At 56.7% G+C, this 21566-nt stretch overlaps 2 protein-coding genes across 2 annotated transcripts; one reads left to right on the top strand and one right to left on the bottom strand.

The window, feature by feature from the left end:
• Window positions 1-11716, top strand: SLC66A3 (solute carrier family 66 member 3). The gene is made up of 7 exons (XM_090280912.1): window positions 1-200; window positions 2429-2511; window positions 2584-2653; window positions 3997-4054; window positions 7152-7272; window positions 9451-9492; window positions 11197-11716. The coding sequence occupies exons 1-7, from the start codon at window positions 58-60 to the stop codon at window positions 11286-11288; spliced, it is 609 nt and encodes a 202-aa protein (XP_090137038.1). The 5' UTR covers window positions 1-57; the 3' UTR covers window positions 11289-11716.
• A 1979-nt stretch (window positions 11717-13695) lies between these two features.
• CIMIP5 (ciliary microtubule inner protein 5) lies at window positions 13696-17311 on the bottom strand. Its single transcript, XM_090280913.1, has 3 exons — window positions 17057-17311; window positions 16351-16390; window positions 13696-14036 (listed from the first exon to the last, which is right to left on the bottom strand). The coding sequence occupies exons 1-3, from the start codon at window positions 17293-17295 to the stop codon at window positions 13845-13847; spliced, it is 471 nt and encodes a 156-aa protein (XP_090137039.1). The 5' UTR covers window positions 17296-17311; the 3' UTR covers window positions 13696-13844.
• Between the last annotated feature and the right edge of the window lie 4255 nt (window positions 17312-21566).

Genomic DNA, 21566 nt, shown 5'->3' with positions numbered 1-21566 from the left:
GCGCCGCGCCCGGTCCGCGGAGCCCCGAGCCCCACGACCCCCCGAGCCGCCGGCGCCATGGCCACGGTGCTGCTGGGGTTCTGCAACTGGAGCACGCTGGGCGTGTGCGCGGCGCTCAAGCTGCCGCAGATCTCCGCCCTGCTGGCGGCGCGCAGCGCGCGGGGCCTCAGCCTCCCGAGTTTGCTTCTGGAGCTGGTGGGGTAAGGGCCCTGGCGGCCGGGGTGCCCTTCCTCCATCGCCCCCAGCCGGCGGGAGCTATGAAATAGGGCCGGGGGGCGGGGCCGGGAACCCCCGACCGCGGGCAGGGCCCTTCCGGGGGCCACTCACGGCGCCTCGTTATTTGCTGCCCACCAACCTGGAAGGCACTGATGGCGCACACCCACTTTACAGATGCGGAAACCGACGCCCAGAGTGTCGCCGCCCCCCCCCCCCCACGTTAGTGACAAAACCAACCGCTGACTGAGCAAGGCCGCTTGCCCCTGGAGACTCCTATACAGTCACCTGTCGCATAACGACGTTTGGGTCAACAGGGGTGCGCAAATCCCGCGGTGGTTCCATAAGGTTAAAATGGAGCTGAAATATTTCCATGGCCTAGTGGCCTGTTGGCCTTGGCACTGTCACAGGCACCGCATTGCTCGCAGGTCTGCGATGATGCTGGTGTGCCCAGGCAGCCCTGTAAAAGTAGCGGACGTACAGCCACCGTGGCGGGCTGTACCAGCTGGAAGTCCGACGTGCACGCACATCAGGGTGCGCCCTGTGAGTTCGCAGGAGGATGGACTTGCCTAGGGGTGCATTGGCCCGAGGATCCCCCTCCTTAACAGGGGTTTGACAGCACATCACCCCTAAACTCACCCGCTACCTTCGCCCCCTGTCTCAGACCTCGGTTTCCTCCCCTGTAAAATGAGGGGTCGGACGTCTCCAAGGATCCTGTGGCTTTTTTAAATTCCGCGTTTGGGGGGTTGGGTGGGGCGGATTGAGGGTGGAGAGCTCTTTGGAGACAGTGCGTGGAGAAGGGGCACTTGCTTCCCTGCCTGGAGGGTGGGCGGTAGAGCAGCAGACGCTGCTGCTAGAGATGGTGCACCCACCACAAGCCCAGGGTGCGTGCCCTGACTCGGCGTTTAAAGATCTAGGTGCACACGCACAGTGGGAAATACTGGCATGTGACACCCAGCGGTCAACCCCTCGTCCCTGGCTGGGCTGGCCTCTCCCTGCTTCTCTGCTGCCAGCCCAGCCCCCCGCCCCCACATATATCCCAGAGGTTCTGAGGGCCTGCCCTCCCTGGAGGGGCAGCTGTGTGGGTGGACCCCAGGATCAGACAGGGATTGCAGGCTGGAAAGGAGGGAGGTGGAGGAGACCTGGTGGTGAGAGGAATGAGGGGCCCAGGCCCTGAGGGGACCTGCTCTGGGCTCCCACCCCAAGGAGCTTTGTCTGGAAAAGTTTGGCCAAGGGGTGGGGTTGGGGGTAGGGGGAGGAACATGTGACCTCTCACGGGTTTGTGTGTGACCCTGCCACATGGGTCCCAGCTGGATGGCTGGGATTGGAGAGTAGAGGGTCCCTGGACGATGGGGGACACTGGCTCAAAGGGGCCCTAGTGTCTGTTCAGGTGGGGGGCAGAGTGAGGAGGCAGAGGGCACGTGCTGGAGGGTGGAAGGCCAGGGAGAAGGGCCTCAGTCCCTTAGGAGGGTCCCTGAGCTGGGGAAGATGAGGGGAGACTGACGTGCCTGTACAGCCAGGAGCCTGCCCACACCCTGCCACTCCTTCCCAAGATAAAAGGGGTGAGGGCTCGACCTTCACCCTGCCTGCATGTATCTTACTTTATCCACCCCTTTACCTTAGCCAGACTCAGCCCTGAGGCAGTGGGATGCGGCTCCCCTGGACCGCTGGTTTGTCCAAAGGTCCTGGCCCGGTGGCTCGTCCAAGGGTCCTGCCCTGGTCAGCATGCACTTGGAGATTGGGGTCGAGCAGAGTGACGCTAGTGAGAGGGCTAGGCACCGAGGGGACCCTGGGAGCTGGCAGGGGTGGGGGTGGTTATGGGTTGGGGGGTCCCGGACAGACTGCCGGGGGAGCTGCCCAACAGGAGGCTGCTGTCATTTGGCTCTTCCTGGAACAGCTGTCCAGCGGAAGCTTCTAGCTTTGGGGACAGGCAGACCTGTCTGTTTTGTAATCCTGGTCAGCGGATTGCCCTCTGTAAGAATCGTTTGTAAGTGACCATCCTAAGGAACTTGACAGAGACCGTGCAGATTACGGGATGCCCCAGAAGTCGTGGAGTTGATTACATTAACGTCCCATCCTTTTCTCAGTCTCCCTCCTTGACCTCTGTGGGCTGCAGCCCCCAGCTCTAAGGTTTGGCAAACCCACCTGTGCTCTTGGGTGCAGCGGGCCTCCCCCTCCCGTCAGCCCCAGTTCAGGGGTGCCCCCCTCTCCTCAGGTTCCTGGTGTTTCTCCGGTACCAGTGTTACTACGAGTACCCGCTGCTGACCTACCTGGAGTACCCCGTTCTCATTGCCCAAGGTAAGCGAGCCCTCCGTGCCCAGCGCGGCCCTGGGGCCCCTCCTCCCTCTCACCCGGAGCCTCTCCCTCCAGATATCGTCCTCCTGCTGTGCGTGTTCCACTTCCACGGGAGCGTGTACCGGGCGGCGCCCTACCTCGCCCTGTATCCTTCTGGCACCTGAGAGTCGGAGATGGGCCCCGGGGTGCCCCCGCTAACAGTATGCACTGTTCGGCGGCCTACGTGATTTTTTGGTTAAACTCAAAAGAATCCCAAGTCCAGGACTGCATGTGAGCCCTTGTACGGTCCCTGCTCGGGGGCCTCCCCTCTGAGACCAGGGCACCTCTGGGGGCCCACGGTCCACATGGGATATGGATCAGGATCTGGAATTCGAGTTTAACTGGGTGCCCTGTGTTTTTATCTGCTAACTCTGGCCACCCTACAAAAAAGTCATCGCTAGGATCTTACGAGCTGCTAGCGGTGGTTAAGTTTTAGAAACTATCTATCAGGAATGAATGAAATGAGGCGCAGTGGTATGATATTGGACAAAAAAATACCACAAAAGTTAGTTTCAAAAATTAAATTGGAGACTTTTTAAAACCAAGTCTCATCTTCCTAGATACAGTCTGCCTTTCTGGTGTGGGCCAGGTTCCTGGTAGTGAGTTTCCCGACTTTTAGCACAGAGCACAGTCTATTTCAGTCCCTTCACTTAAATAACGCTCTTAATAAAAATCACAGCCACCTGTTGGGTCCCTCCAGGTGAGCCACAGGCACTGAGTAGGGAGACAGGGCAGGCGTGTTAAGTCCATTTAGCAGACAAGCAAACCATGGTGGAGAGAGAAGTGAGCTTGCCCACCAAGGTCACAGCGGAGTCGTGGACAGTCCCTCACTGCCTGGCACGTCCTGGCCTGGGTTTGCTTCAGCTTCTGGCTGTGCTCTCTGTCCCTCAGCATCACTGAGCCCGGTGAAAAGCAAACATCCCTCCTCCTGTCTGCCAGCTTCACAGTCCCCGCTGGATCACTTTCACCCCGGAGTTAGTGAAAAGGGGGGAAGTCAGGACAGAGTCTCACGGGACACCAGTTTTGCAGGAGATGCCTACTTCCTAAGGTGGGCCGCTCTTGTGAGCGCTGAACTTGGACATGACTCTGCATGACTGGGGATTAAGCCAGACGTTAAAATCCTCTGGGATGTTCCCAACCCCAGGAACAGCCCACAGTCCCAGGGTTCTCACTACTTTTCTTCCCTGATCTGCTTCTGTTCGTTTGGACTCCTGGCACGTGTGCACTTAAAACCGGTTTGGTCTTCTATGATTCTGACAAGTTCTAGCAGAGCTGCCAGCCCAGCCACTTCCACACTTGGCTTCTAGGTGGAACCCTACGGGCAGGGGGCGCAGGCGGGTGGAGCCCCAGGCCAGCCACTTCCACACTTGGCTTCTAGGTGGAACCCTATGGGCAGGGGGCGCAGGCGGGTGGAGCCCCAGCCCAGCCACTTCCTTAATGCTCGGTAAGATTCGTGACGTCGTGGTTCCTCCTCGCCCTGCAGAAGTGGATCATAGACCTGGCCATGGTGAGTCCCGGCCAGGAAATAGTGGCCAGTCCCTCTGTCCTCTCCCTGCCACCTGCCACCTGCCCTGCACAGAGCTCGATAGATCAAATGGTGAGCCTCATTTTCCAGCTGCGCCAGAGGACAGTGGAGAGGAGGTGCAGTGCTCTCCAGATAGTGAAAGGCATTATTCTCACTCCGGTGTATGGAGTTCGTTACTTCCTTTGTGGGCGTCTAGAGAACAAGACTGAGGGGTAGTTGGCAGCAGCATGGATGAAGGACTGAGTGTAAGTTAAAGAGCCTCCTGTCCGGTTAATAACTACACATTGGCCACATACTCATTATTTTGCTAAATTTGTTCTCCCCTCCCCCGATGTTTTGTCCTCCTTGGAAAAGGGGAAGCCCTATACTTTTTCCCCCTCCTGAGTAAGGGCCAAAAATTCCCCCGCTATGAGAATAGAATCCTGATAGGGGGTCCGGAAGCGTCGGACCAGAGATCTCTCCCAGGCGAGGGAAGCAGACGTTCCCACCCAACAGGAAGAGACGGATGAGGGCTGATGGCTGGTCACAGGCACTGCCGGCCACACCCAACTCGTGAATTTCACCCCCTTCGTTCTCCCCCAACATCTTCTCTTGACCCCTTCTCGGAAAGTGGACTTAAAACTGTGTTATGTTTCAACTTAGTGAGAGAGCAAATAAGTAGGGTTCCGTGTTAACAGTGAATAATTTTTTAGTATAATTATGTCCCAAATATAGCACAGGGCATATTTATGTTAAAAAAATTACTTGCTGTTGATCTGAAGTTCAAATTCAACTGGGTGCCTGGTATTTTTATTTGCCTAATCAGCCCACCCTCCAAAAAGTCTTCTAGGACCGCAGGAGCTGCTACTGATGGCCGAGCGGGTGTGGTTCTGGCTGTTTGGGATGATACAGACCAGGCAGGAACCAGGGCCAGAGGTCAAAGACTGCAGGGTGTTTGGTTTCTTCTGTGCCCTGAGTGCTCAGTGAATGCACCCGGTGCCCTGATAGTTCATAAAATAAGTTTCCTTCTCCGTCACCAGCCTGGGGTGCACACAGGCTCTGTGCTGTCGCGGTCCCCAGTGGTTTCATGGTGCCTACCCCGTGGCAGGCACTGGTGCGTTGGGGACAGGATGCTGGCTTGAGGGTCCTGGAGCCACAGAGAGGAGGAGAAAGAGCTCGGGCTTCAGAAAGCCCTAGATCCCATAGGGGAGGGTGCTGTCTGAATTCGTGAAAACCCAGGTTCCAGTCCTGTGGCTTTTGAAAGCAAGGACCAGTTCAGACGGAGAACCCTGTCCCCAGAAGCCCTAACCCGTGCTCTCGGGGTTAAGCTGGCAACTCACATGCTCAGTGTGTTCACCAGAGACAGGCCCCCAGTGCTGCGCAGACGTGCTCTCCTGGCAGTCCACGCCTCCTCTCCCTGCCAGGCCTGCTCCGTGTTAGACTCTGTTACAGAGGAGCCTGGCCGCCTGCCGTTGAGCAAGAATAATGCGTGTTGTCCAGGCCCCGGTTCTGTCCCCAGAGGAAGCGCCTTCATGATTCTAAGGATGGTGTTTTCTCCTGGAACACGAATCTGGTAGCGTGTTTGGCAGGCACCGTAGACTATCCGGTGGGCAGCCTACCAGAACGCGGTCCTGCTGGCTGGCTCGCGGGGACAGGGCCCTGCGTGGATCCCAGTGAGCACAATTCCCGCCTGCCCCGCCACCTTCCATGCTACACCTGCGTCTGCCGGCCCTGGTCCTGGCTGCTCTCCTTCCAAGTGCCCCCTCCTCCGCCGTTCAGGTCACCAGGCTGCTCAAGAGCCTCCTTCCCTCCAGGTCTCCCCGGCTCGGGTCAGTCCCCCAAGCCACCTGCACCCAGCTCCCAGTGTGACCTGCCGTCAGAGGGGACCCCAGGCCGGCCCACGGTCCCCATCCGAGTGAGCCCTTCTCTCTGCCCCATCGCCCTGTGTTCTCCGCTGCCCTTACATTTGCCGGATTGCTTGGTTGTGGAGGTTTAGTTATTCAACAAGGACTTCCCGAGGGACAGCCACGGGCCACGACTGTTCCAGAAAGCAGAACAAGTGCTCCCCTGGGAGACAGAAGAGAAACCGGCCACTCCTCCACTAAAGCCAGGAGTGGTCCTCGGCTCTCCCCGAGCGCCTCTGCAGCTGGACGCCACAGATGAGACTCCTCCTCGCTTTGTTCACTGGGCTTCCAGGCCACCTGGCCGCCTGGTGCCCCTGCCACCTGTCCTCCTCGTCTCCCCGACTTCCTGAGGAGAGGCCCCAGGGCTCCAGCACGCTCTGTGGATGGCGGAACCACAGAGGTCTCCACTTCTCACGGCCAGCACGAGCGTCTGGCCTCCAGCCGTGCCCGTCCTGCAGCCTCGTCTCTATGAACAGCAACCCCGATCGATCTTCCCCCTTGAGGCCAGAACCCCCGGGCTTGGACCCACCTCAGCTTCTCTTTTTCTCAGCTCCCACAGTTATTCTTCAAAATACGTCCGGAATCTGAATACTCCTCCCCGTTCTGTTCCTGCGTCCCTGGCACAGCCTGGGCGGAGGCCATGTCTGCTCCCGGGCGCTCCTGGCATCCGCCTGCCTCCCTTCGGCTGCACTCAGGGTGGGCCCAGCAGCGGGCGGGCTGGTGACAGTCTCTCCTCGCGGGTGCCCGGGCCTGATGCGGCACCACCTGGGCTCCGTACAGGAGCCAGGAATTCAGGGCTGATGCCCCAGCTGCCGCAGTGGCTGGAAGACCCGTCAGGTCAAAGCAGCGTGGCCTTCCCCATGCTCCAGAACACAATTCCGTCTCTCTGTCTCTCTTTAGATAAATAGACAGATAATCTCGGAGGTGCGGGTGGATGGGCCTGGGGCCCAGTGTGGCTTCTCACCCCCTCTCCGCACCAGCGCCAGGCCTGCGGCTGCTCCCCGGCGGTGGCGTTGGTGGGTTAGAGAGAGAAGGGCTCACTCGCTGCTGCAATCTCTCACTAAATTGGGTTTTTCCCTTGTACAAATCGGTCCTTAGTTGACCTGAAACTGTGGCTTCAGAAGTGCGTTCAGGCTCTGGTGCCCTTTTTGTCACGAAGGGGCTCCTAACTTTCTCCCGTTTGTATCCGCACGCAGAACTTCTGCACGCTCATCAGCGCGGCCAGCAAGTTCGCCCAGCTGCAGTGCCTGTGGAAGAGCCGGGACTCGGGGGCCGTGAGCGCCCTGACCTGGGGCCTGGCTTCCTACACCTGCGCCAGTGAGAGGGACACTCGGCAGGGGCGGGGTGGGGGTTCGCGGGGGTTGGGGGGGGGGTGCTTCCCAGCACCCAGCATCCGCCCAGCGGAGCCCGTTCCCGCGGGGTCCAAGAGGTGCCTAGTCCCCTCCGGCTTCAGTCCTCTGCCAGTTGCTACTCAGATAGCCCTCCTAGGGGGCCAGCGTGCACGAGGCGGCCTTAGCGCCGGCTACACTCCATTTCCTGCCAGCGCCCAACTCGAGCCGCTAAAAAATGTGAAAGCCCACCTTTCACCTGAAATTGAGCGTAATATTGAGGCCTCTCCGTTCTTTGAAAGGCATCAGGAGAATGATTATACTGAATCCACTAATGTGGTTTAAGATTTTGAATCTTTACCATGGAACAGATTAAAGAGATGAGAATTAAACACCAGCTTTTCAGGATGAACATAACTGGCAGCCATGGGGTTTTCTGAAGCCGTAGCTTGCTCGTAACTTGAGATTTCCCACTATTCACTTGGATTCTTGCAGGAACTATTATACCTAAAATACAAAGGGGCTATGTTTGGGTAGAAGCACTTAAAAAGTTCCCATCAATTAGATTTAGAAGTTTTAGGTATTTGAATTATACTCCTTTGTGTTTCTTCTATATCTTACGGTTGCTTGTAGGGGTCTTTATGTCCAAAGTTATTTAAAATTGACACTCCCTGAGTTTCATCTGTCGCTTAAAAACATTGAAGGGGTATTGTGCCATATGTAGAAAGAAATATGTCTATGATTTCTTAAATATAGCTAATTAGATATATTACTAGTTTCTTAGTTTCTGTTACTGTGTCATATATACAAATATATATGCATAGTTACATTTATATGACTTCTGGGCTTGTTAATTTCATGTGTTACTCACTAGCTCTCTAACTTTATCTCGAGATATTTTCATCGGTAAGTATTGCTTATTACATTTTCTTTTAGGAGATCTTGGGAACTTGTAACTGCAGAGACCATGTATTAAACCTCAATCTGTTTTGCACAGCGTTCTGTGCTTACCAAGTTCTTAAATGTTTGTTGAATAGATGGTAAATGGAAGCCTGTGATTTTATGGGAAAAAAGAAACGGGTCTCAAACCCAGCTTCCCTTTCCGACGGGTGAGGCTAATGACTTCAGCACCGACTCAGAAATGAGTGAAATGTGCATTTTTGCACTTACCCCACTTTCCTCTCGTGGCTGTTTCCAGTGCACCTTGCAGCCTGCTACCACCATGTACCATTTATGACAAGCCTTTTTTTAAGAGTTTGCTGGAGAATCCTAGTTGGCCACTTTCTTAACTGGGGGGAATCTTCTCCCCATCTGTGCGGGACCCATCTTTGCTCTTTAAGCATCTGATTTAATCAGCAACTCTTCACAAGGCACCTGTGTGTAAATCTGCGGATGATCAAAATTGGCCTCTGCCTTTCAGGGGCTCAGTTTAGTTGGAAGATAAGACCAAAGAGCTGCTATGTCAGTAAATGCTAAGGGCTAACCTTGAGGCCGAGGGCAGCTTTGCGTGGGCAGGTTTGGGGTCAGGAAAGGCAGGCCCTGAGCGGTGGGAATGACGACTCTGTCACTCCCGATTCCCGTGGGTCGGTTTAAACTCTTCCGATTTCCTAAGTGTTTCCTAAGGGAAGTGCTAGACAGAAAAATGAATTAAACGAAACCGTTAGTCTAGTTAGACCCTTAGGAAAATCGTAACCTTTCCTGGGGCCTCGGTTTCCTTTATTAAATAAAATGGGGGGGGGCAGAGTGCAGTAATTTAAAAACGTCGTTAGTTAGTGGGAGCCTTTTTTTTTACATGATACCTTACCAGAAGCTCAATATGTAACTGAGGTTTTCAACATTGCTTTTTGGGGTGGGGGCGTGTACAGTGGCACATAGGTGGGGGGGGGCGCTCGGCCTCCCCCAATCCCCGCTCCCCTGGGTGGCACTAAGTCACCCTACAGGAGGGGCTTCTGCTCCATCAGCAGCTTCCAAACCGCTGGCCAGGAGGCATGGCTGGCTTGGATGTCTTTTCTGAGACCTGGCGCTCCTTAGTGTTCCGCACCACCAGCATCTTTCAGGGACAGTTAGCGCATGTCCCTGTATTTAAAAGGGAAAGACACTAGCTAAGTACCAACATGTCTGGGCAGCAAGGGAGTCGCTATTCATTACTTAATATTTTCTTTTACAGCCAGAATAATAACAACCCTAATGACCACCAATGATCTTACAGGTAAGCCAGATATTTTTCTGCCCCTGTTTCCATGTGGTGCCATTTTGCCTCCTTCGTTTGCAAGGGTCTTAGGGTTGAAGAGGTTCCCTTAGCCCCACTGGGGAATACACTTCAAGGTGGGCCACGGTGGACTCCTGGTCTCCGTCAGCGACCGTTTAGTGCTGAGCTAAGCGTCTGCCTGCCAGGGCATGTGCACACCAGAGTCAGTTCCCACCTCCGTGGGGCTCCCACTCCCGCAGTGGAAATGGGGAGTAAAGTGAACGCACAGTTAGCTGCAGAAAAACTTGTGAAACGACAGAATGAGCCACTGACGGGAACCTGGGGGGCGGGGAAGATCAGTTTGCAGAGGAGTGGGAGCTGGGGAGGAGGGAGGAGCCTGGGAGGAGCCACCAGGAGCAAAGCAAAGCGCACGGAAAGCTAGTGCAAGGCCAGAGTGCTGGGGGAGCCCGGGGGGGGGGGGGGGTTGTCGGGGAGGGGTCTGAGGAGGAGGGGGGCGTCGGGGAGGGGTGCTGAGGAGGAGGGGGAAAGGGGGGGCCTCGGACAATTGCCCACAGGCAGTGGTCCTCTCGTAAAGCTGGGGAATCATTTGACTCCGTGTCCAAGTTTCTTTTAAAAGGTTAGATAGAGGAGAAGATACTTGGGTTACGCTGAAAAAATTAGTCATTCCTTAGGCTGAGCTTTTAACTCCCAAACTGTCCACATAAAAACATTTTGGAAAATGATTAAAATAGATGGGATCACCCCTCCTGTGAAGTGTGTTCCGGACACTGAGACCCTCTTGAAGCCAGCAAGCTCATTGTGACGGGAGAAATATCGCCGCAGAGCAGCGGGGTGCGCGTGAGCCCCTTCCTGGAGGCCGGAGCTTTGGCTGGGATGCTTTCCACCAGCTCTGAGGGGGGTCAGAGTGTGGCAGTCAGAGGCCACCTTGGGTCAAGTGAAAGGGGGGAAGGAGGCAGCCTGCACCTGCGCCACGGGCCCCAAAGTCTCTGCATGGAAAGAAGAGTCAGACATAATGAAACAAGACCGACCTAGACATTGAAAATTAAGCTCTAAAGGTGGAGAAGGTGCTGACTGTGATTTGTTTTGTGCCTAAGGTGACAGCCGTTCCTGTGTGGGACGGGTGTGTCAGGGGATGCCCCTTCAGGGCCGCTTAGCTAGAGGAGGGGGTCCACCGCCACAGAGACACCTGGCGTCTCAAAACCCTCACTCAGCAGGGGGTCCTGCCTCAGGTCACCATTGCTGCCTTTTCTCTAAAGAGCCGTGTTGCCCGGTCACCTCACTATAAAGTAGGCTGTGACGTTTGTGCTGGTTTTCGGAACTGCCGTGACGGAGCGCTCCGTGCCGCCTCTCCTCTGCATAGTGTTCTGACACCCTGCTTGCTGCCCTGACAAATCAGTCAGTCTTAAAGTGGTATCAGCCAGAGCCAGAGTCCCCCAATTTAAACATTGAAAATGATCAGTTATTATTTGTGAAGTCAGGCCAAGTGGCCAGTGGTAGTCATGACAGGAGGGGGCTCATTTTTCCAGAAAGATTTGGAACTAAAGTTGTTCACGTTCCCATGATCGTAGTTTCAGCTTTCATTTTTGGGGGGGTGGGGGGAGGGGGGTGGAGTGAAGCTTTATTTAGGTTTCTAGAGCAGAATGACTTTGTTCTGTTATGTCCAGCAGTATTCACTCTGTCCTTTTCCTTTTTGACTGATGGCAGTCCTCACGCGTTTTGTGATCATGCTGGCTTTGAACCTGTGGGTGACGGCGACCGTCCTTCGCTACCGGAAGGCCGTTGTGAAGGCTGAGTGATGGATACGTGATTTTTACACACAAAGCAGAGCTCGAGTAACTGAACCAAAGGAAAGAAAACCTCGTCGCAAAGTCAAGATCTTTTATAAATGTAGTCAATCATTTCAGAAATGTTGAAGCCAAAGGTATTTCAGACCAGAAAGAGCCGTTCAAATGCTTGTTTGAACGTGATTTCCACCCCCACAAGTCCCCCACTTTGCCGGGTAATTAGGGCTCAGACGTGATTGATGGAGATCATCCAAGAGCCCAACCTGAGATCGCTTTGACCCATAAAAGTCATGAAGAAGTTCTCTCCAAAGAGCTACTACAGCTGTTTTTCAGCTCTCAGATGCCTGTAAGAAATGGCCTCTCCACCGCACAGAGGGGCTTGGAGTAGGGTTCTGCTCAGTCAGAAGAGGAATTATAATAAATTACCAGGGTTCACTTTCTGGGACTAACATCTTAATTAGACCACAGGTGTAAGAGGGGGGCCTTATTGTATCGGGTACAGTCCAACTTTACTTACAGCAAGTGTATCCGGGCACGCAAAAATGTGCCTGGCTTGAGTTCACATACCAAAGTAGTCCTTCAGCTTCACACTGTGCCTTTAAGTAATTCCTAACAAAGGGTCCTATTGGGTACATTCTCCACGACGAAGCAGTTCACGTTCTGATTCAGGCGCCATGCTGACATTTTAAAAAGGGCCACATCCTCACAACTAACTGTAATTAGAACTTGGTATAAAATAGAGCTTACCTCGGCCAGGTTTTGTGTATTGAAAATATATGCAGTAAAGGGTATTGCTGGGTTCTTCTAAGTTCTTATGGGTTTTATTCTCATTATAGTAGCATATTCTAAACATGGCAAGATTATTGTACAGTGTTTTTTTCTATAAAATTTTATAAACCCTAACATTTAAAAGCACTCTGTCCCCTTAAAATCGAATGGCATTATTCTGGTGTGTATATATGCAGTATATAAATGGTGTTTATTAGTCGTTTTGGGTTCCTGTGTAAAACAGCCATTCATATTTCAAACTCTGGGTCTTAAAACTGTTTTAATGTGATTAGTTTTCAGTTACATAAAGTATCATTTAAAAATATAAACTGCAGTTAATCCTAGAACTCCTGCTTGGAACCAGCAGGGAAACGTGGTGTCTAAATCTAAAGGTAAATAAATCATTCCTTCTGGAGCTTTAAAAATTATACTCGTCACTTTTTTAAAAATCCAAGTGTATCTTTTCTCCTAGGCAGCTACACCCGGACCGTTAGTCCTGTGATTTAGTCTGACCCACCCTTAGATACGCTTTTTGGATTAGCCCCCAGAGGCGCGCGGGGAGGAGGGCGGGAGCAAGGGGACGAGCACGTCTGCTCTCCCTGCTTGCATCTTGGGTACATGGCGGCATGATTTCAGGTGTCATTGGCAAGGGCAGTCACAGCAGGTGACTGAGCGGCTGCTCCTGAGATGCCGCTGCGAAGTGGGACCGCGCCAGCCTCCAGCCCGTTGGACTGAATCAGCGACAGTCACTGCTCACAGGAGACATAAAATGAGGAAGCAGCTTTCTCAGGGGGGTGAAAGGCTGAAGCAGCAGCAGCAGCTACAGAAGCATCTAGAATCTGCGGCGCCTGCGGTGCATCAGAGTTCCGCTGTCAATATGCTGCCTCGCTGATGGGTTGAAGCAAGAAGGCTGGTCCCCGGGCCACATGGTCCTGGTTGGAAGTTCCCGGGCCGGGCACATGGCGGAGACTCCCTCTTCTTGCCGCCCATGTCGGGCTCTGTTTATCCCAGGGGTGGCCAGGACCTGGGCCCCAGGCCCGGCCGCCTTGCCCGTGCTGGGGCCCCGGAGAGGCAGAGCCCTGCTTCTCTGGCGTGGAACAAACGCTGACAGGAGTCATCTGTCCAGGCCAGCGGCCGAGGCGGGGCTGCGGAACGCGGATCGCTGCCCGGCTCTGCACCCCACCCTGCGCTGGCTGCTTTGCGGGAGCGCCCGGGTGTGGCGGAGGTGGGCATGTGGGACTCGGGTGTCGCACAGCCTCTGCTGCCCTCCCAGCACGGGCCCTTACAGGGTGCACAATCTTGGGCAAGCCCTTAACTTCCCTAGGCTGCCATTTCAACCTTTTTAAATAGGGATAATTGTACCTACCCAATAAGGTTATTGAGAGGTACGCAGTTCTTCAATACATGGTACTTCCCTATCATGTACAAACTAGCAAACCGTTGGAATGTGTGGGCACTGACTTTGCTCCTGAAGCTGGGGGGACGGGGCGGGTTCCTCTAGGTGGAGCTGGGCATGGGCCCCGTAGGAGAGTGTTCAGGTTCCAGCTGGAACACCCCAGCTGGGACATCCAGGCACATGTGACCCAGAGGCTCTTCTGTACCCTTAGGAGGGTGAGGAGTGCCAGGACGGCGTGTGTGTTTGTGTGTGTGTGTGTGTGTGTGTGTGTGTGTTTCTGCAGCACACACCCACTGGATGTCTCTCTAGCCTTTCATGAGTGTCACCAGCTGGAAGGACTTGGGGACGGTGACGGGGCTCCCCCTGCCCCCACACCCACCTGGGGCGGGCCTGCGGGCCTCCTCCTAGACAGGCTGCAGCTCGTCTTCCAGTTTCTTCCTCCGCACTCCTTCCACGAAGAAGAAGTCCAGGCCGATGAGGGCTTTCCCCAGAGGCGTGTCTACCCTGCTGCCCACGACCCGGTTCGTGGAATGGGGGACAGTGTCGGAGAAGAGAGGCACGTGCTCCAGCAGCTTCACGGGCTCCTTCTTATTGCCCTGGGGAGAGGGGACAGTTCGTGTCACACGGCTGGAGAACACCCAGGACGCTGCTTCCCATGGCGGGAGCGCCACGGGTTGTGTTGTTTTTAGACAAAGAGACGTTTATTAGCATTGTTACAGCGACGTGCTACATGACGGGACCCTCGGGGCGCAGCGCACCCGAGCTGCACGCGGATCAATCAGAGTGAAACCCACCCCTGAACACAAGCGCCCACAGGATCACCCTGAACCTCAAACAGAGCTCTGGAGGTCCCTTTATGAGAAAAGTCAACAGCAGTAACAGCCGTCTTTCCGCTGAAAAAAGCGCCAGCTCTCGAGCGGCTGCGCGCGGGGAGACCCGTCGCTTCAATGCGCGCTCGCCCGCCGGGCTGTGCGGCCGTGGGGGCCGGCTGTGGTTCTCGGGGAGCTTTTACCCAACGTTTAACAGGCACCCAGGAAAGCACGTGAACGCTGCCGCTCAGCCGCACGGGCTCACGCACGTGACTGTGCCCGGGGCCCCTCCCGGGTCACGATGCCGAACAGGGTGGGCCTCCTTCCGCCCGCAGCCCCTGCCTCCCCAAGGCCGCCCGGCCTCGGCCACCCACACCACCGGCTGTGAACGCTCCCTAAACGGGGCCGAGTCTGGAATCTTTCACCCGGGAACCCGTGGGAGAGGATCTGTGTTTTCGTGGGGCTGCAGGGCATTCATCCTCCTGGCATAGGCTGTTCCATTCGTCGTGCGGCTTCTACGAATATATTCCTCACGTCCTGGGGTTGTTCCAGTTTGGGATCTCATGAGGAGGGCCGCCCCAAACGCTTGTGCGCGTGCATTCCGGCGCCTTCTGCAACTGATGGGCGAACCCGTGGGAACACCCAGGAATTCAGAGTCATCTGAGGAGCGGCCCAAGCCCACAGCCGTGCCTGCCCCCGTCTGTGGTGAACTCTGGGCTTCTTCATGTTGGACAGAAGTGACAGGACCAGTTTCTCCTGGGGAAGCTGTGCCCAGGTGGCCCCACTGCTGGCCGCGATACCGGTTTCCGGGGCCAGGCTGCCACGGAGCCCTCAGCACGGAGAGACTCGGAAAGCTGGAAGCCCGAAACAGGAGCCGGTGTAGGGTTTCAGGTCCCATGAACTGACTTTTCTATCTTGGATCAGACTGGAACCCGGCAAGGCCAGCAGTGCGGATGTGAAACCTCCCCTAGAGCTGGTCTGTGTCCGTGTGGCCACCGCGTTGGTTGACCCACGACCTGCTCATGTTCCAGGAGGTTCTCTGACTCCTCTTCTTACGGCCAGATTCCTTCTCCCAGCTACTCATGCATGCAGCACAACTGGGTGTCATTTTCCTGGGGGCTGGGCTGGGGCGCAGGAATGAAGTCATCTTTGTCCTTTCTCCTCGGGAGGCTGCCGCCTGGTGAAATCAATCGTGGCAACGTGACAGGCAACACCAAAGGAAGGGTTTAGATCCCTGGCCCAGGGCTCAGTTGGCTGGGTGTCCTCCTGTGAACTGAAAGGTCGCGGGTTCGATTCCCGTTCAGGGCACATGCCCAGGATGCAGGTTTGGTCCCCAGCTGGGGCGCGTGCAAGGGGCAACTGATTGATGGTTCTTTCTCACATCAGTGTTTCTCTCCCTCTCTCTAAAATCAATAAGCATGTCCTCAGGTGAGGATTTAAAAAAAAGGAGAAGAAAGAAAAGAGTGATCTGGCCAAGCCTGCTCAGGGAGGGGAGGCCCCCCAGGAGAGGAGGCACTTGAATGGGGTATTACAGGATAAATAGAGTCCATGAGGCTGACAAGGTGGGAAGGGCATTTCAGGCAGGGAACAGCATGCACAAAGGCGTGGATAAGAGAGTGCAGGGTGTTCAGTGTGGGGTGAGCAAGGATGGCAGACTTATTGAGGGATTTTAAGCCGGGGAGACACGGTCAGGTTTGCGTTTAGGAAAATGACCCAAGTAGGATGGCGGGGAGGTGGTGCTCCTTGAGGCAGGAATTAGTTTGCCAAGAATCACACCCCAGCTCCTTGTCTGCACGGGGCACGCCACACGCCACCACTCACTGCTGACATTCTCAACGGGGGAAAGGTTCCGCAGCAGGCACCCCCATTTCCAGTTGGCTCATCTTAATAAAAGCCAGAAACACCGGGAAAGATTAATTTCTACATGCTCCCTGTAGGTATTTTCTTTTCCTCCAGGCTCCAGATTTCTTGGAACAAGACTGTGCTTTGTCTGTCTCTGTACATCCCAGCACCGAGCACACAGCAGATCCCCAGTCAGTGGTCAGTGAGTGGACACGCGTGCCAAGTCAAGCACGGCTCACGGGAACACGTGCTGTCTTACCAGGGGGTCGTAGTCTCTCAGAAAGCTCCAGTTCTGAGCCCTGGGAATGAAAATGCTGGTGATTTAACTTCTATTTTACTCTGTTTTGTACAGGTCAAACAATTCTGTAAGGTTCATAATAAAGACAACCTCCTCTGCCTTGGTCCTCACAGCCCCTGAGCCCCACAGGCTAGAGTCCATTTCTGGTCTTTTTGTCGTTTCTGCACTTGCTTTCGGCTGCCCCGTCCTGAGAAGGGGGCTCCAGGGAGCCAGGCCGTTCTCGTGCCCCCTGCGGCCTGGCTGAGCAGCTCCCCTAGAAGTTGTTGGATCCAGTGAACGCATGACGGGACGTCGTCCCCGTGGGTCAGCCAGCCAGAGTCTCTCCGTCCCAGCTTCCTGGCCCGCCCCCTGCACTCTGTCCTGCCAGGTTCCACTGGAGGGGTTATTCCAAAGGACTGACGGGACCCACAATGAACAGGGCAGACGCACTGGCTACGTTACCTGACCCCTGCCTGCTCTCCCTCCCACTTTCTAGGCCCAAGTCTGGCCGGGACAGGACCCTCCCTGGTACCCACCCCTTCCGTGCTTTCTGCTCGTTGGCCCCAGCACGTCTCCATCAATGCCCTTGGCCTAGCCGCCCTCTCACTCTCGGGCGCCCTTTCTCCAGAAGCTTCCTGGACCCTGAGTCAGGCCGGGGGTCAGGGGAGGAGGGCAGGCAGGCACTCACCAGCGCTGCTGGCTCCGCTTCTCGGCCTCCAGGAGCTCCCTCCACAGCTGGTCCTGCTGCACTCCGTCAGCCGCCAGGGCCCCCTGCTCAGCCCGCGGGGCCAGGCCACCAGCGACTCTCCTGCCCGCGGCAGGGCCACCCCGGGCGGCAGGGGAGACTAAGGCTGGTGGCCTGGTGGGGGGCAGTCGGCACCCAGCTGATGTGGTTTTCTGGAGCCCAGAGGTGGGGTGGCTCCCCATGGGTGAGAGAGAGAGAGAGAGACGGAGGGAGAGAGAGAGGCACACTCCTGTCCGAGCTTGGACCTCTTCTGGGACTCCCCTTCCTCCCGACACCAGGAGAGAGGTCACTACCTCTCTGGACTCTGAGCTCAGAGTGGCCGATGGGGACCGGCCCTCCAGACTGGGAGAGCCGTTGGCCCCAGCTGTGTTTTGAGCTCCTGCCTGTGTTGACTGTTGCCCTGGGAACGGGGCAGCTCCCCAGTGTGCCCAGGAAGCCATGGGCCATCTGTGTGTGTGTGTGAGGGTGTGTGTGTGTCTGTCTGGTACATCTGAGCCCCAGGGTGGGGCGGAGAGAGCTCCTGGGTCTGCACTGTGCCCAGCTCAGCCGCCCTCAGCTCTGCCCCCTGCTCCCCTGGCTGGACCCCCAGTACAGCATTGAGGGGAGCCAATGACCTGACTCCTGGGGCAGGAAGGAAGGAGCTGGGCTCCCAGACAGGCCCTGAGTCTTGGACCCAGCTTGCTGATCCTCAGTCATTGCTGCAGGACCTTGGGCAGCCCCTGCTTTGGGGGGGCATGTGAAGGGGCAGTAATAACCCTGGTCCACCCCCTCGTGTATGCCACGTGAGATGGTCGGTGTGGGGGTGCCTCCTGCTATAGACCAGGTGTCATGGGATCCTTCTGTGGGAATGAGGGAAGCAGCGGCGAGTGTGTGCCAGGTGAGGGGAGGTAAGGGGTGCTGCTTGATTAACCCATTGGCTCCACCTGCGCAAACCTGACGGGGTCCCAAGGCACCACTCCTTACCTCGCTGCACCCTTCTGACCATCCACGCCGGGACTGTCAGCCCATTCTACAGGTGAAGAAACGGAGGCCCTCCCCAGCGAGGCGGAGTCGCTCAGTTATGAAGCTTGGCCTTGACTCTAGGCCCCCGGAAGAAAAGAACGAGACCCTGAGGTGGGGGACCCACGTTCTGAATTCATAGTAGCTATTGCTCTGATCCAGGCAGCTGAACCCGCCCTGCGGCCCATGCCCCTCCTGGTCTGGCTCGGGGGACCTCCTCGCAGCCCCCAGAGCTCTCGGCTTCTTGCTCTGCGCCATATGTGCAGGCAGAGCCACAGCCCTTTCTGTGAAAGTTCCCTGTGGCCGATGCAGCTGGGTTGGGGGTGGTGGGGGGTCTCCCTCTCTGCACAGCTGGGAAGCAGACAGGACTGCAGGAGGGGCACGAGGGGCCCCGAGGTGCGAGGACCAGTTCAGCCCACACACCTGAGCTCGCCCGTGTGCCCGCCCCAGGCGCCTCTTCTGGGCTCTGCACTCAGGGGAGCAGCTCCAAGAAGCTGGGTCTTCACAGGTGAAAAGGATTCGCCAGGTGGAGAAACTGGGGCAGGTGCAGAGGCTTGGGTGTCAGCGGGAGCCCAGTATTTGGGGGAGTTGGGGGAGGAGGCCAGGACTGAGGCTGGAGGGCGGGGCGCAGGTCCCAGGGGAGACTCGAGCTGCGCCTGGGTTTGCACACAGTGGACAAGACGCTGCTGGCCCTAAGCCCCCAGGGAGCTGCAGGGCAACAAAGCACCGGGAAGGGGACGGGAAGCGGGCAGGTGCCCGACGACGCGGCGCTGCACAGGGAGGAGGAGAAGCCCACACGGGGCTTGGGCAGAGGCCTGGATGGAGGATGCCGGGCGCTGGGCCGGTGCCCGCTCTGTCTTCCCGCCCCGCACAAGGACAGCGTTAGCTGTGGGCTGGGCCTCTTCTCTCTGTCCTTCCCCCCTGAGCCGGGCCAGACACGCTGGCGTGCGGGGACTTTGAAGTTTCCCAGTAAAGTTGAACTGTGTGGCAACAGGCCAGGAGCGGCTCCCCGGTGGCTGTTCTGTCCTAGGTGCCTGTGCCCCCAGCATGGCGAGGACAGGCTACCGGTCCGGAGGGCCACGGCCCCAGCCATGGAGCGGAAATGCCACCCGTAACAGCAGGTTTGTCCCTGTTTAAAGATTCGGGGATCAGGGAAGAAGGTTGTCTGGAATCTGGGTTGCTCACCTGCCTGGAGTCCAGTGCTGTCAGGACAAGCCAACCCCTCTGGGACCCACAGGGCTGCGGCCTCCTCCTGGCTCCGGTGGCCGCTGGCAGTGCTGCTGTCCCCGGGCCTGCAGCGGCCCCCGCCAGTCTCTGCCACCACCCTCAGCGGGCCTCGCCGGTGTCTGTCTTCCCATTGCCACCTTCTCCCAGGTGCACGAGGGGCCCACCCTCCTCCGGTGTGACCTCATCCGAGCCAGCTGCATCTGCAAGGGCCCTGTTCCCAAATACGGTCACATTCTAGGGGAGGGGCGCTTAGGCCTTCAATGTATGGATTTGGGGTGGAACGTGATTCAACCCACGGCAGAGTATGTGGATTCACACGCCTTCCGAGATGCATTGTGTATAGAACTAGCTTAAGCTCAGCCCCTACCACGTGCCGGGCATTTTGCTTTGTTGTCTTCCTTTGCCGCCCGCCTGGTCAGGTGACCCGTTCCACTTTCTCTTTACGGATGAGGAAGCAAAGGCTTCACGAGGCCCAGTGACTTGTCCAAGGACAGCGGCGGTGCCTGACGGGCCTGGTGTCGGGGTCTGCTCAGGCCTCACACCTGGGGGCTGTGCCCGCAGCCAACCGCACGACCGTGGCGTGGTGGCCTGACACTTACATTCCCCCCTTCGCTCCCCAGGAACCTCCCTGGCAATTTCCAGCAATGAGATTCTACATTTCAATGCCAGCCTAGCCTCAGAGATCACGTAATCTTCCCTGATGGACAAGAGCGTTGAAAATAGAAGTCGTGTGGCAGGTTGAGAGGAGCCCCGCCTGCCTTTCTGTGGCACGTGACAGCCGTGGGGGTGGGGGGTGGGGTCCTATCTGGATTTGGGTGTAGAACGTGGGGACTCAGGAAAACCACTGCCCTCTCTGATCACACGGGCCATGCCAGGACTAGAACCCTGGCGTTTCCGGTCTCTTCTGAGGTCGTTCTGTGACTCCCACGTAAAAGGTTTAACACTGACTACCGAAAATATATGCTCAGTGGTTTGTGTCCTGTGGACTCTGGGTCCCTGGGGGTGGGGCCCCTTTAAGCATCGGAAACAAGTGTCTTGGGGCCTCATGTTTATTATCCTTATTCTGCAGCCGAAGGCATTTTAGGAAACAAGTCCAGCTGGGAGTGATTGCAACTCTCGTCCGGGGCGGCAGGGGGCAGCCTGGAGCTTCGCTTCGTCCCTCCGTCTGTGGTCAGCAAGTCCCTCTCCGTCCCGGCGCGCCTGCAGCAGCCGGGCACCTCCCAGATCGGAGGCACTCTGATGCCCTGTGACCGCTTCTGATCAAAGACCGAAAAGGCAGGAAACGCCTGCAGAAAGTGGCCCTGAAGGAGCCCAGCGGGGCCTCGGGGGGACGGGTGCTGGAGAAAGAGCCCTCAGGTAATGGTGGACCTGAGCCTGGGATACTTTCATGTTAAACAAGTTAGGGCTGAGTCCTGCCAAGCTGAGGCGGCCCCGCTGGCTGGGGCAGTGGTCGGTGGTCTCTCCCTGAGACCACGCTGGCCACGGAGCTCAAGAAGCTGGGAGCCGTCAGGGAGCATCAGCCCCTGTGGCCAGCACAGGGCACTGGGGTGAGCGAGAGGGCGGGGCCCGGAGGGGTTACCTGCAGCCCGCAGGGGGAGGTTCAGGTGTGCACATCCTTCAAGGCCACAGGCGGGTACTGCCGGGTGGGCACTGGAAATACCAGGGGGACACTGTAAAGTATATGATTGTCTAACTGCTACGCTGTACACCTGAACCTAACACAGAATAGTGTCGAATGTACACCGTCATTGAAAAATAAAGTGAGAAAAAAGGTTCCCATGTCCTGTCTGTGCTGGTGACGGTGTCGGTGCTGGGTACCACCCCCTGGGTGTGACTTTAAGCACTGACATGCTTTATTTTGTTTCAGCCTAGCAACAGCTGAAGGAGGTGGTTAATTTCACGTGTCACTGACGAGGCCACGGGGCTCCCAGCCGTGTGGTCAACATTAGCCTGCGTGTCTCCGGATCAGCCTGCCATTCGAATCAGGCACCTGGGTAAGGCACACGGCCCTGGGTCCCCAGGGTGCGGGCGGGGGCCTTGTCCAGCCAGTTGAAGATGTGAATGGAACAAGAGGCTGAGTGAGCGGGGACTTTCTGCCTGAGGAGTCTTTGCCTGCTTGCAGACTTGAGCTGAGGAATCATCTCTTCTTGGGTCTGAGGACTGGAACTGAAACGTATACGTTGGGCTCTCCGGGGCCTCCTGCTTGCCAGCTGCAGATCTGGGGGCT

The sequence above is a fragment of the Furipterus horrens genome, unplaced genomic scaffold, assembly GCF_987537825.1.
Source record: "Furipterus horrens unplaced genomic scaffold, mFurHor1.1.pri manual_scaffold_6, whole genome shotgun sequence".
In the NCBI taxonomy this organism is placed as follows: Eukaryota; Metazoa; Chordata; class Mammalia; order Chiroptera; family Furipteridae; genus Furipterus; species Furipterus horrens.
This window is presented reverse-complemented; position numbering and strand designations above follow the sequence as displayed.